Source organism: Schistocerca americana, chromosome 3, assembly GCF_021461395.2.
Source record: "Schistocerca americana isolate TAMUIC-IGC-003095 chromosome 3, iqSchAmer2.1, whole genome shotgun sequence".
NCBI lineage: Eukaryota > Metazoa > Arthropoda > Insecta > Orthoptera > Acrididae > Schistocerca > Schistocerca americana.
Window position 1 is genome coordinate 90872939 of NC_060121.1, and position 18182 is coordinate 90891120.

The 18182-nt window shown below is 39.3% G+C and overlaps 1 protein-coding gene across 1 annotated transcript in view; it reads left to right on the plus strand.

The window, feature by feature from the left end:
• Positions 1-1300: 1300 nt before the first annotated feature.
• The window catches only part of LOC124605888 (branchpoint-bridging protein-like), a 164848-nt gene continuing 147966 nt past the window's right edge, over positions 1301-18182 (plus strand). Inside the window, exons 1-3 of the mRNA XM_047137835.1 lie at positions 1301-1343; positions 1692-1873; positions 3207-3339. Coding sequence (XP_046993791.1) covers positions 1301-1343; positions 1692-1873; positions 3207-3339 — 358 coding nt within the window. The remainder of the gene's footprint in view (positions 1344-1691; positions 1874-3206; positions 3340-18182) is intronic.

The window sequence follows — 18182 nt, forward strand, 5'->3', positions numbered from 1 at the left end:
CATAGCGACGATCATGTCCAAATGTTTCCCAGTTCTGAAACGCGAAATAGTTCTACTCTCTGACCGTCATGGACATACTGTAACCCGCCAGCGTCATAGCTTTTGTCAGACAACCCCGTAATTTCCGATTGCTGTAGGAAATATACATGTTTTGTTAATTTTGGATTTAGTTATCAGTCTCATAAACTGCCTTTTGGACTTAATAGATCTGCAGCACCATTTATTCATATCCTGGATATTGTATTGGATGAAGATCTTGGGATCACATTAATTCTGAATATAGATTTTCTCATCACTGGATGCAACTGAAATGAGCATATTATGCTGCTTGAAAATGTTTGCAGGATATAAGAAGCCAGGAATAACTGTTAACGCATAGTAGTCTGAACTGGGCAAAAATTAGTGGTCATATTAACTATTCGGCATGACCTGAAAAGCTATTAGCAGTCCAAAATTTTCCATGTCAAAGACGCAACAAAGAGACAGATGCGTTTCTTGAAATGGCTGAGTTTTCTAGAAAATTTATTCTTGAACATTTCTTGGCAACACCAAATCTTTGTTCATTGACCAGTAAGCTGACACCGTGGATTTTGGATGAATGCTGGAAACGGAATTTATTGTAATTAAGAAGAGTCTTCTGAAAGCCCCTATACAGTCTCATCCAGATCTTCATTATGATTTTTGCTTCTCAACTGACAGTTTCCACAGTGGGATGTACATGGAATTATTACAACAAGCTGGATCTACAGATACACCGACACATAAGAAGATTGCTTTTGCTTGTATTGACCTTCCACTGCTCCACCTACCTCTTCCCTCCTCCCTCCATCTCGCTTCCCCATCCCCTCTCTTAAACCATACCACTTTCTTGCAGATAGGCCAATAGACAGCTTCTAAGCCAATCTCAACCCAGTATTTTACTGGAGATTAATCTGAAACAACCAATCAGTATATAGACCAGAGCCGGCCATCATCTTCTCTGTACCCCACTAGGTGCGGGAATATGTCTGATGTTCAGTCCTTATGCCTTCTTGATGGAATGTATAATGAACCCTCAAATTATGTAGCGCGATGTTATTTCCGCGTCTAACTTGTACGTAATATTTAGCAAAACATATAACCTCCTGGGACCCCTTGTACAGTATGCTGTACTTCAAGTTTAAAAAATTCTCCACCAGACTGCAGCATGCAACAGTCTTTTTTCGTTGCTCAACAGCTGCTGCTGACATCTAGGGAGCATTTTGTGTACTTGAACCTGATCTTCTGTTCACAGTGTCTCTCTAAGTAATGATTTTAGAAAATGGCAACAACCAGTTCGCGCCGTGAAAGAAACATCCTTCAAGGTAAGTGTGAATTACAAGTTATCGCTTTTGGTTTTAGCACTTGTAAGAAAGAAAGACTTATTTATAAAAGCCTGAGGATTATTTTAAGATGAAAATAATTTGGTGTCCAGTTTTACTTGTGGTAATGAAATTCGCAATCGAGAGGTTCAGTATCCTGTACTTTGGGGCTCAGCTTAACTAATCTCATTTGTAAAATTTTACATTACTGTTTCATATGCAAAAACTGTTTGTTTAATTTATGAAACAGTATATTCATTAATAATATGTTACTAATATTGTTAATAATCTTAGTAATGACCATTACATTAAAATATGTAAGCATAGTAGTAGTAGTTACTTTTATTTCAGATGATGAAATTTTACTGTATCTGGAGGTATTACTAGAGCGCTGTGATGAGTCTGAAGGAGATATTTCTGATGGTGATGATGTTTCAGGAAATGGTAACAACAGCACAATAGCGGCTCTACCACCACTGCAGAATATAAATGAGGACGGATATGACAGTGAAGAATCAGAGGAGGACTCTGAGGTAACATATTTCACTGTCTCAATAATTTTACTATCCCAAAATTTTGCAAAGATTTACAAACAATTTCCCCTTTATGTAATATGTGCTAATGTATGGACAGATAACAAAGAATCAACATGTATTAAAATAAATTAAATTAATCTATATTAAATTGTAGGTTCCTCTCCCAAATGCACCGAGGTGCCATTGGTGAAGAAGATCTTTCAACCCAGCTTCAGTAACAATTTTCCAACCAACACTACCTCCAACAGACACTAACAACTACAAATGTGGTGATTGTTGAGAAAACCTGTCAAACTTACACTAAAGTGAATGGAAGGCCTTTTCGTTGAAATTTGACTGATCTGAAGATGTTTATTGGCATATGCCTGATAATGAGATGCTTACAATATCCTATTATGCGTATGTATTGGGATAACAGATGGAGAATACCTGTGATAAGTGATAACATGATTAGGAATGGATTCTTCGTAATTAGGACCAGTTTGAAAATTGTGGTTGATGAAGGTGTCAAAGAAAAAGAAAGAAAAAAGGACAGGTTACGGAAATTACGTTTACTCATCACAAAAATTAGAGAAGTGTGTCTGAAGCAAGAAAAAGAGGCAGATGTGGCAGTAGATGAGATGCTGGTACCACTTTCGGGTACTAAGAGTCTGAAGCAGTACTGCCCAAACAAGTCAAATACTTTTGGTCAGAAATTGTTTGTTCTTGCAAATCCCAGTGGACATGTGATAGACTTTACATTGTATCTGGGGAAGTCCACATACCCTGATTATACTAACCAAGTATTTGGCTTAGATGAATCAGCTGTAATGCAGTTGGGTAAAAGCCTTATTCCTGGACATTCAATCTATCATGACAGAGTTTTTACCAGTCTGAAGCTGGTACGTGAGCTTCTGAAAAGAGGATGCACTTCAATTGACACTATCCAGAAAAACTGGATACCCGAGGAGGCAAGAATGAAAACTGAGAAGGAGCTTACTAAGGAAGTCAGAGGGTTGTCAGATATGCCTGTCCATTATGATGGAAATATATGTTTAATTAAATCGGTGGATTGAAAGAGTGTAGTAATGATGTCTTCTGCCCATGGTGTGGGGGCCCAAGAGACAAGTGCTTACAGTACAGTGAGAAGGATAAGAATCAGACTGAAGTCACTAGTTCAATGGCCATCCAATCATACAGTGCTAAAATGGAGTAGTGAACCTCTTTGACAGAGTGCTCTCATACTGTTGCATGAGAGCCAGAACCAAGAAATGGACTTTTAGAACTGTATTTCATTTGATTGACATGTCAGTGGTTAATTCGTGGATACAATTCACACCAAATCCAAAAGAGGATACCTCCAAAAAATATTCCTCAATTTAGAAAGGACAAACTCATGCTGAGAGAAGCACTTCTGTACAGTGATACTGAAGAAGTAACAAAAATTGCAGAAGACAGCGAACAAGATGAAGAGAAAAAGCCAGGTACAAAACGAAGAAAAGTGCCTGTTCTACTTCCTCACGAAAATGTTAGAAAATGAAAATCCGTACACATGCCAGAAATTTCTGATGTTAAAGAATGGCAAAAGACCAGGCTGCACAGAAAGAACAAGAGCACAATGTACAACTTGTAACATTTTCTTGTGCTTTACAGTGAGGAGAAACTGTTTTAAAGTGTTTCATGAAAAATAAATTCCCCTGACTGTGTTATACATTTTATTTATTATTTACCGGTATGTTACTTTTTTTAATTACACTAAAATTTGTTTTTCAACGTACATTGTAATCCATTTTATTACTTTCAATAAATATGTTTGAATAATATTTCAATTGTTTGCTTTGGATGTCATTAGTCAATTTATACGTACCTTTCATCGTACAGAGTCCGAAAGTACAGTATACTATGCCCACCATTTCATGAAAATTTTTTAAGCATTTTCCCAAATAGTTTTTGGCATAAAGGAACACAAAAATAACAATTTCGCTTATAATTTCTACAAAAATTTGTCTGAGTCTCAGGAGGATAAAGATATTGGTATTATTGAGGTAAATTACAAGTTAAGATACACTTGGCAAAATATGAATGTTGTTTGATCTTTTCACACCAAAGAGGCAATTCGGAGATCTTCTAAAGCTAGACGCAAATATTTAAACCTCCAAATCAAAATACAATGTTTCACTGTCATTAAAAATGAACAACCAATCAGTATATAACCCGGAGCTGGTCATGTGGCTCTCAGTACACCAGCTGGTACCCAAAGATGACTGTTGTTCGATATTGGTACCCATTTGATTCAAGGTACAATGGACCCTCAAATTAAGTGCTACAATGTTAATCCCACGTCTAAATGGTCTGTATTATTATTCTGTAACAAAGTATGGGTACCACTGGTCTAATTTAGAGGTGAAGGTGCACTTGTGGATGATTACACTTTGATCTTTGCATCAAAGCAAAATAGCATCAAAAAACAAAAAAAAGTGTTATTAATTGCCAAAATAAGTAAAGATTTGTTCTATAACAGCAGAAATCACACGTGGGTTACTTACTGAAGTTACTGGTGTACCTGACAGATTAAGTTACACTTGGCGACGACTATTGTTCGATCTTTTTACTTCAATTTTTGCAAGGCGCAATGGAGCCTCAAATTATTATCTTATTTCCACATCAAAATAATCTGTACTACATGTTAAAAACTTTTCTTAGTTCGGCTAATGCCCATACATCGCCTTCCAGAATCCAGTGATCAGGGCACAGCATGTGCAGCGATTGGAGCCTCCCTTCCTGGGACTGGAATCCAGACAACGCTAGACGCTATACTTGCGTGCACCGTGTACAGTGCTCACTGCTTCCAGAGTCCAATGATCAAGGCACAGCGAATGCAGCGATCAGAGCCTGTCCCCCAGTACTCGAATCTGCACACTGCAATACTGGACACAGCTCTTACGTACAGAAAGTACAACCAACACTTGCTCTAGGTGAAAGAATTTGTGTATTTCAATGTGGCCTTTTAGTTTTTGCAGAGTAACATTGGTAATGCATTGTACATCCTCTCGGGTGTAAGATGTCAACTCTTCTCCATAGTGTAGCGGAATTTCCATATAGAACTATATGTTTGCCACATAAGCAAATGAATTATGTTAAAATATTTCTTCTATGATTTTAAACTATCTAAATGGCTTTTCTGTTTCTAGAGCCACAGTACTGAGACCACCACACTTAGACACAATACAACCATCTTTTCAAGCACACCTAAATGGGGGTGGAGGTTTATCAACAGATTCGTTGTGTATCCTCTAATAGAAAGACATTCATGTATCCAACATTTTCTCCAAGTACTTCAATGTATCGCCACTTTCCATTCCAGTTTACAGTAACTGCCATCTTCTATTCCTCCGAGTCATATCCAGATTTTTCCATACACTGTGTTTAAAATAATTTGTAAGCCACCCACAAACAACACTGTCCTCTACAGTTCCATTGTTGTTTTACAGTTCCGAGCCCACACCTATTCCTTCCTTATTGCATCAGGTAACATAGTGCTAAGTCGTGCTGTCATACGTCCAAGTGACCAGCAGTAATATACATTACTGGCCATTAAAATTGCTAAACCAAGAAGAAATACAGATGATAAACGGGTATTTTTGGACAAATATATTACACTAGAGCTGACATGTGATTACATTTTCACGCAATTTGGGTGCATAGATCCTGAGAAATCAGTACCCAGAACAACCACCTCTGGCCGTAATAAAGGCTTTGACACGCCTGGGCATTGAGTCAAACAGAGCTTGGATGACGTGTACAGGCACAGTTGCCCATACAGCTTCAACACGATACCACAGTTCATCAAGAGTAGTGACTGGCGTATTGTGACGAGCCAGTAGCTCGGCCACCATTGATCAGACGTTTTCAATTGGTGAAAGATCTGGAGAATGTGCTGGCCAGGGCAGCAGTTGAACATTTTCTGTATCCAGAAAGGCCCGTACAGGCGCTCCTGTCTGTGATGCAGCGTCAGGGGTAACCGCAGCCATAGTCTCCGAGCTGATGGTATATGCTGCTGCAAACGTCGTCGAACTGTTCGTGCAGATGGTTGTTGTCTTGCAAACGTCCCCATCTGTTGACTCAGGGATCGAGACGTGGCTGCACGATCCGTTACAGCCATGCGGATAAATGCCTGTCATCTCGACTGCTAGTGATACGAAGCCGTTCGGATCCAGCACGGCGTTCCGTATTACCATCCTCAACCCACCGATTCCATATTATGCTAACAGTCATTTGATCTCTACAAACGCGAGCAGCAATGTCGCGATACAATAAACCGCAATCGTGATAGGCTACAATCCGACCTTTATCAAACTCGGAAACGCGATGGTACACATTTCTCCTCCTTACACGAGACATTACAACAACGTTTCACCAGGCAACGCCGGTCAACTGCTGTTTGTGTATGAGAAATCGGTTGGAAACTTTCCTCATGTCAGCACATTGTAGACGTCGCCACCAGCGCCAACCTTGTGTGAATGCTCTGAAAAGCTAATCATTTGCATATCACAGCATCTTCTTCCTGTCGGTTAAATTTCGCGTCTGTAGCACGTCATCTTCGTAGTGTAGCAATTTTAATGGCCTGTAGTGTAAAATAAACACACTGCTAGATGAGAAAAAATTTAAGATCCGTGCAAGAAAATTACACAGATTTCGAGCTACCGGCACAATCCCACAAGGAGGCAGTTGTCAACAAGATAGTTAGGAACCGAATATGCGCTTGGCTGGGTCCGATGCAACAGCGCCGTTTAATGTTCTGGGTAGTTCTTTACTGTGAGGTAACATACGTATGTGGCAGGATAATGATGCAATGAAACTATATTATTTTTAATTAAGCGGTAATTTAGCCTACATAATGTACGTTTATTTTATTGTTGTTTAGATGAATTAAGATGATATCTGTCATGCACGTTTACCCTGGCAACATAAAGGCACCTATTCTCTACATATGTCCATAGTATCGTAAAAAATGGCGCTCCCGGTCGAGAGTTAACGGCCTTTTTGTCTCAGCAGATGAAAGCCCATTCTTCAGCAATGCTCCTCCGAGATATTCCATTTCCGTGTCGAATATCTCCGGTTCGCAGAGGTTACTTGCTAGTTGCACTAACATTTTTAAAACACCTCGCTTTTGTCATGAGTGGTGATCTACAGCCCTGTTTAGGTAATGGTCTGTGCGTGTGGTCATTTTATATACCATATGGCCCAAGTTACCATCTTCTTTCTTGAAAAGTAGCACATCAATAAAACACAACCTGCTGTCTGCTTCCTCCTCCTCCATTGTGGACTGTATATTCAGATTAACCTCAGAGAGATGTTTATGAAAATAACCTAGTCCCTCTCTGCCATGTACCCACAATACAAATTAATCACCAACATAATGGAACCATGTATTCGAGCAATTCTTAATACCTGTTCTACGAATTTTTTTAATAATAAATGTGCTATTATTGGTCTTAAAGGGCTCCCCATATGCCATCCATCTGTTCGTGAAACTTTCATTCCAAGTGAAGTACGTAGTTATGAGACAATATTTAAACACTTTTGCAGTATCAGTAGGAAAAACCGATTCAGCTGTTGCAAAATTTCATTAAGTATAATATATAAGGCCGGTATTGGAAACCAACTGAAATTTGGCTGACAGCTATCAACGTAATGCCGGATGATGCTAAGCAGTCAGTAACTGTTTCTGGAGTTAAACACCAGTTAGTGATAGCCAAGATCCACAATGACATACAGGATATGGAGTTCAGTGCAGCAAAAGTAACAGTCAGTACTAATTGCCAGTCCAGACTTTTGATACGGCCTGGTGGGCCACGCATGGTCTGGTAATGATCTGGAGCCATGTGGTTCCTCTGGGAGGACGACTCAGTGGCGTAGCTGGCGGTGGACTGTGTCGTGTCTTCATGGCTGCACCGCAGTAAGTCCTTGGTTGTGTAAGAGCTGTTGCTCTCGGCACCTGGATCAGCGGTTTACTCGGTGAAGACTGCCTTCTGTGGTTTGTGATCAACCTTAAATTGGCTGCCCGACGCAAGTTTACTCCGTGCACATTTTTCAGTTACATTTCTGTGTGTAATAAACTAGTTCGCGTACGCCGGCTTCACCTGGTTTCTGTCTGACGGCCGGAAGTCTGGCCCTGTGACGTTCACTGTGTTATTCAGAGGTTTGGTATTTAACTAATTTGTAAATGAATATGATAATTTTATTTCATTACATTGATTAATTACTAAATAATTTTTTCTCCGGGCTAAAGATTTTCTCAAGTTTCTAAAGAAATCCAAGTTAACGTTGTGTTAAAGTGTTGTCTGTAAGCTGTGTAAGTGTCGTTAAATCACAGTTCATACAACAGATTCTATACAACTATTGATTATGGTGGAAACAGTTATCTTCAGCAAAATGATCATTAAAACCACCGAATATCAGCCGCGCACAACAATGACGTATGTTAGCTGAAACAATATTCTTCGCAACTCGTGCGTAATTAATTTCGGCTCCATACATCAGCAAGAAAAAGTTTGTTATATGGATCGTGCTATGGGCACTGTTTTTAAAGAACCAATCTGATTCGAACTATTTTCATTCAAACGAGTTTGGGACCACCGGCGCACGTTTATTTTTACACACTTTTAATACCTTCGGCGTTTATGTCTGCAGAGTTGCGTAATTTGAATTTGCCGCTGAGATAATTGTTAAGATGGCGGCAGAAAATTGATAGAGGAAGTTTTCTTTTTAACAGGATAAATATTTGAAATGATTATTAAACTTTGCTTTCATATTGCGCACTATTTACACTAATTTTCATCAAGCAAACCTTTGATTTTTTTTCTAAGAAACACAGATAAAAACGCGATACAAATCGCTGTCATCAATGGCTGCGCTCCTTGCAGCGGAAAGAAATAATTAACATAGCTAATGCTTATTGAGAGAGGAATTAAAGTTACAAATAATTATTCACTCATATTTATAATAATAATGAACTCTATTCTCAAGTAATAATCAACAAATAATTACAATTTCTTAACAGACCTCAGTTTGATATGCGTCTTGCGTCCGCAACCTACAAAAGCCAACCAACAAAAGGAAAAAACAATGGAAGACAAACGCAGATCATGAAAGGAATTTACAATTATCATTGTCTTTGTATGATACACATCGATATGTCCAATTACATCATAAAATATTATATAAATAATTAATATTTATTTGACTGTTTTTTCGTATGTTGGATTGATAATGTTTATAACCGTTAGAGGTATTGTTTCCTCTCGTCGCACTGTAGCTAAAATTTATCTCGTGGACGTTATATTGCCCCTTGGGCTGAGAAAAAAAATTAGTTTATCTGTTGTATATTTTTTTTATCAGTCCACGTGATCCACGTAGATTTGCGACTCTCAAGATGCAAATGTTCAGTTTCAATGTTGTTTTACATATGATAAAATAATAGTTGAATGGAGTACTTTAAATGACTTCAGTGACTGTAGTATCTCCGAAGTTGCTGCGGATACTTCCCGGATTAACTTATTCCTTCCCCCCCCCCCTCTCCCATTTGGGTTCACTGGACTTGGAAAACCGGGATTAAAACCGTCCAAGGGGCTTCAAGAAAATACAGCCACCTACTTTTAACAGTCAGGGTTGACATGAATGTAAGAAAATATGCTGGAAAATGCAAATTTATGACTCTGTTTCAAGCATCTGACATATTGAATGTTTTTTCATGGTGGTATATGATAACAATTTGCTGCTGACGTCGTAAGACCGCCCCCGTGTCGAGCCGTTGGAACGCAGACAGGTAGTGGCTGCTGCTGGACCGCCCCCGGCCGAGTCGGTAGGGCGTTGGCTGCCGTCGGCTGCATCGTGGTTTGGATCTGCTGCTGGCTAGAAGTGGCGCTGCTGCAGGTCTTGCTTCTCCTTTCCCACGTCCCACAGTTTAAGACGGGTACATGAAATGTCAAAATATAAGCATCAGTGACAAGATAATTACTATTCTCATCCTGTGGAAAAGTTTATTGGTGTCCATTTCACTCGCATTCACACGGATGGAATTAGACTGTTTTTGGTGTATGTTCTGTATTTTGACACTGTTCAACACAATGCAGTGATTCACATGTAAGTTTATCACAATATGCACATTTTGAACACTGCACCGTTAATCAAACAAGTGTCCGAAGTGCGCTTCGTTTACTTTAGCGGAATGTAAATATTTTCGCGTCGCGCTGTGTAGCCAACGTTGCATTATTGTTTTGCCGCGCGGTTGGCTGTACAGTCTGTCACATTAAATTTGACACGCGAAGACGCTTCGTATCAAACTACTAATGGTTATCAGTTCAAGTTAATTATTAATAGTCAACAGTACTCAACGTTCATAGCGTTGCTGCTAACTTTGAGCCGGCCGAAGTGGCTGTGGGGTTAAAGGCGCTGCAGTCTGGAACCGCAAGACCGCTACGGTCGCAGGTTCGAATCCTGCCTCGGGCATGGATGTTTGTGATGTCCTTAGGTTAGTTAGGTTTAACTAGTTCTAAGTTCTAGGGGACTAATGACCTCAGTAGTTGAGTCCCATAGTGCTCAGAGCCATTTGATTTTTGACCATAGATGTCAAGTCCCATAGTGCTCAGAGCCATTTGAGCCATTTGCTAACTTTGATACTCCAAGAGCGTTCATAAGGTTACGTGATCACATTTTTTGTCGCTGTTCATCATTATTCAGAATATAAATCACAGTTCTTCACGCGTCCACTAGTTCCTGCGAAACACGTTTCACTGTTCTGATTGCTGTCAGTAGTTTTGCACAGTACTAAACAGACAATCTATATGCAAATGACACTTTTCAAGTAATGTGATCTGGTACACTTGCACGTAAGTTCATATTACATGATTTTGACCATGAGATCATTACTGAACTGTCCAAATAACAGTACATTTCCATTTCTTATTACAGATACATATATTTATATATATTTCTATTTCTTTTGGGATTGTTATTTACCATGTTTTTTGGGACAGATGTCCGTGTTCGGTTTATCTAACCGGAATGTTGCTCATAAGAGCATTTTATATGACTTCGTAATGAAACCGTGTACGTTAATCAGTACACATTCAGATTTCACTTCACTAGTGGTGAAAGCATTTTTTTTTTTTTTTTTTTTTTTTTAACAGTCTCACAGCCAACACACCACCAACACTCGCTACGTGTGTGGGACTACATGACTCAATCTTATGAAAATATTTTTGTTATATCCATTCCTACACACGAACAAATATGTTATTTAAGCATTTTAATCATTTCTATGCTACGTATAGAAAGGTAAAAATCCTCACATTTAATGCAATAAAACTCAAGCGTTTATCAAGTTATTGATCCCTTTTATAGTTAACATATATTTATTCTGGAGATTCTCTACTCCTTGTTTAAATAATTCGAGAATATTGCAGTGTAATACTTGACATAAAAGCTAATACATACATAATATTATCACATTATTACTGCTAATTACTTTACCATAAACACTGTATTTATAGTTATGGGATAGTGCACTAGCGCTTCTGATTGGTCCTTTGTATATTCACTTCGTTTTTCTTAGTCCAGGGGACCGAGTAAGATGCTCTGCAATAGGTCTTGTGCGGATACACTTTCATTGTGTTGTGGTCTTCAGTCCTGAGACTGGTTTGATGCAGCTCTCCATGCTACTGTATCCTCTGCAAGCTTCTTCATCTCCCAGTACCTACTGCAACCTACATCCTTCTGAATCTGCTTAGTGTATTGATCTCTTGGTCTCCCTCTACGATTTTTACCCTCCACGCTGCCCTCCAATGCTAAATTTGTGATCCCTTGATGCCTCAAAACATGTGGTACCAACCGATCCCTTCTTCTAGTCAAGTTGTGCCACAAACTTCTCTTCTCCCCAATCCTATTCAATACCTCCTCATTAGTTACGTGATCTACCCACCTTATCTTCAGCATTCTTCTGTAGCACCACATTTCGAAAGCTTCTATTCTCTTCTTGTCCAAAGTGGTTATCGTCCATGTTTCACTTCCATACATGGCTACACTCCATACAAATACTTTCAGAAACGACTTCCTGACACTTAAATATTATATATTTATTTATTTCATATTATACTGGTAATCTTTTATGATTCCAGGGCGTTCAATGAATACTTGGAGGTATCCGGATAATAATTCTGTTAATTGTCTAGCCTCTGAAGCATTAATGCAAGTTGCCTCCTGTACCTTCTCTTCTATTGTTGTGACGATGTCACTCACGTTGCTGGGTGCATCGTTATTTCGATTTTCCTGACACATCTCTCGGTGCTTATGATCCAACACTAACAACTTCTGTTTGCTGACAGAAATATTCATTTTTCTCGTCGGCGGAAGGTTCGCACCGAACTTCCGATTCGGCATTAATGTTATGGGTCGCTGTTGGTACTTAAGTGCACATGTCCCACGGGCGAGATCAATTACAGCTTCCCTTTCTCGAAGGAACTCAAGACCAGAAGTTATCCATTAGTAGGAACGTGCGTAATAAGCGATCATTTCCCAAGGAAACTACCACCTTTGTCTGGTATTTTATACTTTGTGCCTTTTTTCCCAATGCCCCCATAACCTTACAATTTGCAACAGGCAAAATCGACAATCTTCGTATCTACGATACCTTCTTGAAAAACTGCGTGCTCATAACTGATACATTCGCACCTCTGTCAAGCAGAATAGTAGTTGTTACACCATTAACTGCTCCGGTGACTCTTGCTTAGATATTTTCCCTTTGTGGCTTATAAGAGACAGCGGGTTCCTGATATAGCTCATCTTCGATTCTGTTGCCATCCTGATACCGTATCATGTTTATTTTTTGTTTCGTTGACCTATTGCCTTCATTGTTGGCCTCGGTCACCTGGAGAAGGCCTACAGGGACCGAAATTAGTTTGCTGGCTTGTGAGCGTTTTGTTTTGCTTCCGGAGGCACCTCCACTATTCTCACATTTTGTGAGTTTTCAGTCGGAGGTGACCTGCTTGGACCCCACCACGGTGGATATGGATTGCTTGGTATAGGTGTAGCCTGTACATAATTTATTGCCTGACCTGAATTGATAGAATTTTGCTACGGCTGCCAATGACTTGGCCCTGGCTGTCGCCAATATTCACTGTCACCCCGCATATTTTTAGGCTTGTCTTTATATGGACTGTCTGACCTGGTGTCATTTCGCCTCTTTCGGTTGCTATTGTTATTGTTTGGCCTTTCATTGTGACTGCCTCTGATTACCATTCGGTTGTTGGTGTTCTTCGGCCTTTTGATTTATTATTAGGATAACCGAAAGTTTGGTTGTATGGATACCTACTACTATTATTATTATTGTATTTTCCGTTACTACATGCTTTACTTTTATTTTTCTTTGGACTACCTTTCCCCCTATTTCCATTATTTCCATTCCATAAATTTTTTCTATTAGGACTATTGGTATTGCTGATTACGTCAGAATTTTTTCTGGCGTCTTCTTGCACTAGGTACAGAGGATCAATTACAGACAGAAATTCTTTCAGATCGGTGTCTGTAACATTAAATAATTTTTCTATAATATGTATGGGTAATCTAGCTTTTAACACTCGCAATAAGTCTCTGGTGGTTACTGGCTCATCCCAGTACCGGGGCATATTAATATATTTTCCTTAAGGAACCTGACTTCGGATTGTACATTTCCGCATTGTAAACAACTTTACGGAGTCGCTCTTGAGTAGACGCTGACGAGAATTGATCAAGGAACGCCTTCTCAAAGTCGTGGAAAGTCTTGCAAGTTTCGGCTGCATTTAATGCCCAGAGCGATGCATCACCAGAAATATGTGAAACCACAAACTGTATTTTCTGTTCTTCCGACCATGATTTTGGAAGTACACTTTTGAGGTTTCGAATGAAAACTATTGGATGTATGTTTTTCTTGCTTTCTTCGTTAAATATTTGGAACTGTCTATGCTTAATTAGGCTTTCTTCATGCAACAAAGTAGTTAAGTGCATGGAATTGCTATTATTCGCAGGTGGACTGGTTACTTTATTACAAGTACATTCTATTTCGCTATTACTGTTCCTTGGTGTCACATACTGCTGAGGTAATATCGGTGGATTACCAAAAATTGGTCGTCCTTGTGGTAAATTAAAATTCGCCGTTAGATTATCAGCAATCTTTTGCCTGTCAGTATGAGTGTTGTCATTACTGCATACCGTCAGATTTTCAAAGTTTTGATTTTCAGTGTTCAACACCTTGGCTGCTTCTGTTCGGACTTGCTTTCGGATTTCCGAGGAAATGTCCTCCTGCATTGTGTCCACAGCGGTAGCCACAGCTTTGAATTGGTTCTCTAGTCTATCTACTTCAGTTTGAAGGCTATTGACCTGAACTGGAATGTTTTTAACGGTTCGACAGTGGTTTTTACTGCATCGATCTCCTGCTTAAATTGGGTAGTAATAGCATTATCACGATCGACCAACACTTGATTTATCCTACGGACAAAGTCTTTATCTCTTTCCAGAAAAATATTGTTTATATTTTCCATAAATTTCTTTTCCTTTACTTGATCCCTGAGCCCCTGTTGCTGTTATTCTATAATCTTTCCTGTCTACGTTTTTCTTTTCCTGCTGACGTTGTTTTTCACGCTCCTGCTCTTTAATAGTAAACTTTTCAAGTAATGCTGTTAGCATACCCTGTATCGACATAGCTTGAGCATTGCTAACTTCTGCCTCTTGCCCAGAAGAAATATTGTCATTAATTCCTAACTGGTTGAATGCAGGATGGTCAGTTCGTTTTGGCAACTCCTCAGTTTTACTATCACTCGGGACATCAGTTACTAAATGATCATTCATAATTAATTTTCTAATAATTCGACAGAAATATGGGTAGATTGTTCTACCTGAGACTCTGATGGCATTTCTGCATCAGTATGCTCATTCGGTTTAACCTGTTTCTTTTGCTTAACCATTGTATAACCAATACAGCACAACAAATATGTAAATCACTGACAAACAACAACTGACACAAAATAATCTTATAACCAACACATATACACAAATTACACTTAAAAATATTATTCTCGCAGCCAGAATATTCAATGATTACTACTTATGGCTGTAGGTACTGATTTCAAACTGGTGATGCTGTAATGTTACATATCATCCTGGACTACAAGTCCTCTGATTTCAAATTGGAATGTCATGCGGGGTGATTATTGATCATGTGCTGCTGTTTAATTATTGAACATGAACATCTGTTCCTACCTATGTCGATTGAGAGTGGTGGACTGCACTGCATATACGAAGCTACTCGTCATACAAAGCGGTTATTGATCATGTGCTGCTGTTTAATTACTGAACGTGAACATCTGCTCCTACCTATGACGATTGAGAGTGGTGGACTGCACTGCTTATACGAAGCTACTCGTGTCTCTCGCACCAACGCAGATACAGATTCATACAGCAGTTTGGTAGGCGGATGTCAATGCTCATGAAACAAGTAAATACACAGTGATTCATAGTTTGTTTTGGTACCTGTAATATATCACAATTTCAATAATTAAAATGAATAAATTTGCACTGGTGCCCCCACGTTGGGCGCCAGTGTGGCGTTCGCTGTGCTATTCAGTGGTTTGGTATTTAACTAATTTGTAAATGAAAATGATAATCTTATTTCATTACATTGAGTAATTACTAAACACTTTTTTCTCCGGGCTAAAGATTTGCTCAAGTTTCTAAAGAAATCCAAGTTAACGTTGTGTTAAAGTGTTGTCTGTAAGCTGTGTAAGTGTCATTAAATCACAGTTCATACAACAGATTGTATACAACTATTGATTATGGTGGAAACAGTTATCTTCAGCAAAATGATCATTAAAACCACCGAATATCAGCCGCGCACAACAATGACGTATGTTAGCTGAAACAATATTCTTCGCAATTCGTGCGTAATTAATTTCGGCTCCATATATCAGCAAGAAAAAGTTCGTTATATGGATCGTGCTATGAGCACTGTTTTTACAGAACCAATCTGATTCGAACTATTTTCATTAAAATGACTTCGGGACCACCGGTGCACGTTTATTTTTACACATTTTTATTACCTTCAGCATTTATGTTTGCAGAGTTGCGTAATTTGAATTTGCCGTTGAGATAATTGTTAAGATGGCGGCAGAAAATTGTTAGAGGAAGTTTTCTTTTTAACAGGATAAATATTTGAAATGATTATTAAACTTTGCTTTCATATTGCGCACTATTTAGACTAATTTTCATCAAACAAACCTTTGATTTTTTTCTAAGAAACACAGATAAAAACGCGATACAAATCGCTGTCGTCAATGGCTGCGCTCCTTGCAGCGGAAAGAAATAATTAACACAGATAATGCTTATTGAGAGAGGAATTAAACTTACAAATAATTATTCACTCATATTTATAATAATAATGAACTCTATTCTCAAGTAATAATTAACAAATAATTACAATTTCTTAACAGACCTCAGTTTGATATGCGTCTTCTACATCTACATCTACATTCGTACTCCGCAAGCCACCTGACGGTGTGTGGCGGAGGGTACCCTGAGTACCTCTATCGGTTCTCCCGTCTATTCCAGTCTCATATTGTTCGTGGAAAGAAGGATTGTCGGTATGCTTCTGTGTGGGCTCTAATCTCTCTGATTTTATCCTCATGGTCTCTCCACGAGATATACGTAGGAGGGAGCAATATACTGCTTGACTCTTCGGTTAAGGTATGTTCTCGAAACTTTAACAAAAGCCCGTACCGAGCTACCGAGCGTCTCTCCTGCAGAGTCTTCCACTGGAGTTTATCTATCATATCCGTAACGCTTTCGCAATTACTGAGTGATCCTGTAACGAATCGGGCTGCTCTCCGTTGGATCTTCTCTATCTCATCTATCAACCCTATCTGGTACGGATCCCACACTGCTGAGCAGTATTGAAGCAGTGGGCGAACAAGCGTACTGTAACCTATTTCCTTTATTTTCGGATTGCATTTCCTTAGGATCCTTCCAATGAATCTCAGTCTGGCATCTGCTTTACCGACGATCAACTTTATATGGTCATTCCGTTTTAAATCACTCCTAATGCCTACTTCCAGATAATTTATGGAATTAACTGCTTCCAGTTGCTGACCTGCTATTTTGTAGCTATATGATAAGGGATCTGTCTTTCTGTGTATTCGCAGCACATTACACTTGTCTACATTGAGATTCAATTGCCATTCCCTGCACCATGCGTCAATTCGCTGCAGATCCTCCTGCATTTCAGTACAATTTTCCATTGTTACAACCTCTCGATACATCACAGCATCATCTGCAAAAAGCCTCAGTGAACTTTCGATGTCATCCACAAGGTCATTTATGTATATTGTGAATAGCAACGGTCCTAGGACACTTCCCTGCGCCACACCTGAAATCACTCTTGCTTCGGAAGCCTTCTCTCCATTGAGAATGACATGCTCCGTTCTGTTATCTAGGAACTCTTCAATCCAATCACACAATTAGTCTGATAGTACATATTCTCATACAGTGTTCATTAAACGACTGTGGGGAACTGTATCGAACGCCTTTCGGAAGTCAAGAAACACGGCATCTACCTGTGAACCCGTGTCTACGGCCCTCTGAGTCTCGTGGACGAATAGTGCGAGCTGGGTTTCACATGACCGTCTTTTTCGAAACCCATGCTGATTCCTACAGAGTAGATTTATAGTCTCCAGAAAAGTCATTATACTCGAACATAATACGTGTTTCAAAATTCTACAACTCATAGACGTTAGAGATATAGGTCTATAGTTCTGCACATCTGTTCGACGTCCCTTCTTGAAAACGGGGATGACCTGTGCCGTTTTCCAATCCTTTGGAACGCTACGCTCTCCTAGAGACCCATGATACACCGCTGCAAGAAGGGGGACAAGTTCCTTATCGTACTCTGTGTAAAATCGAACTGGTATCCCATCAGGTCCAGTGGCCTTTCCTCTTTTGAGCGATTTTAATTGTTTCTCTATCCCTCTGTCGTCCATTTCGATATCTACCATTTTGTCATCTGTGTGACAATCTAGAGAAGGAACTACAGTGCAGTCTTCCTCTGTGAAACAGCTTTGGAGAAAGACATTTAGTATTTCGGCCTTTAGTCTGTCATCCTCTGTTTCAGTACCATTTTGGTCACAGAGTGTCTGGACATTTTGTTTTCATCCACCTACCGCTATGACGTAAGACCAAAATTTCTTAGGATTTTCTGCCAAGTCAGTACATAGAACTTTACTTTCGAATTCATTGAACGCCTCTC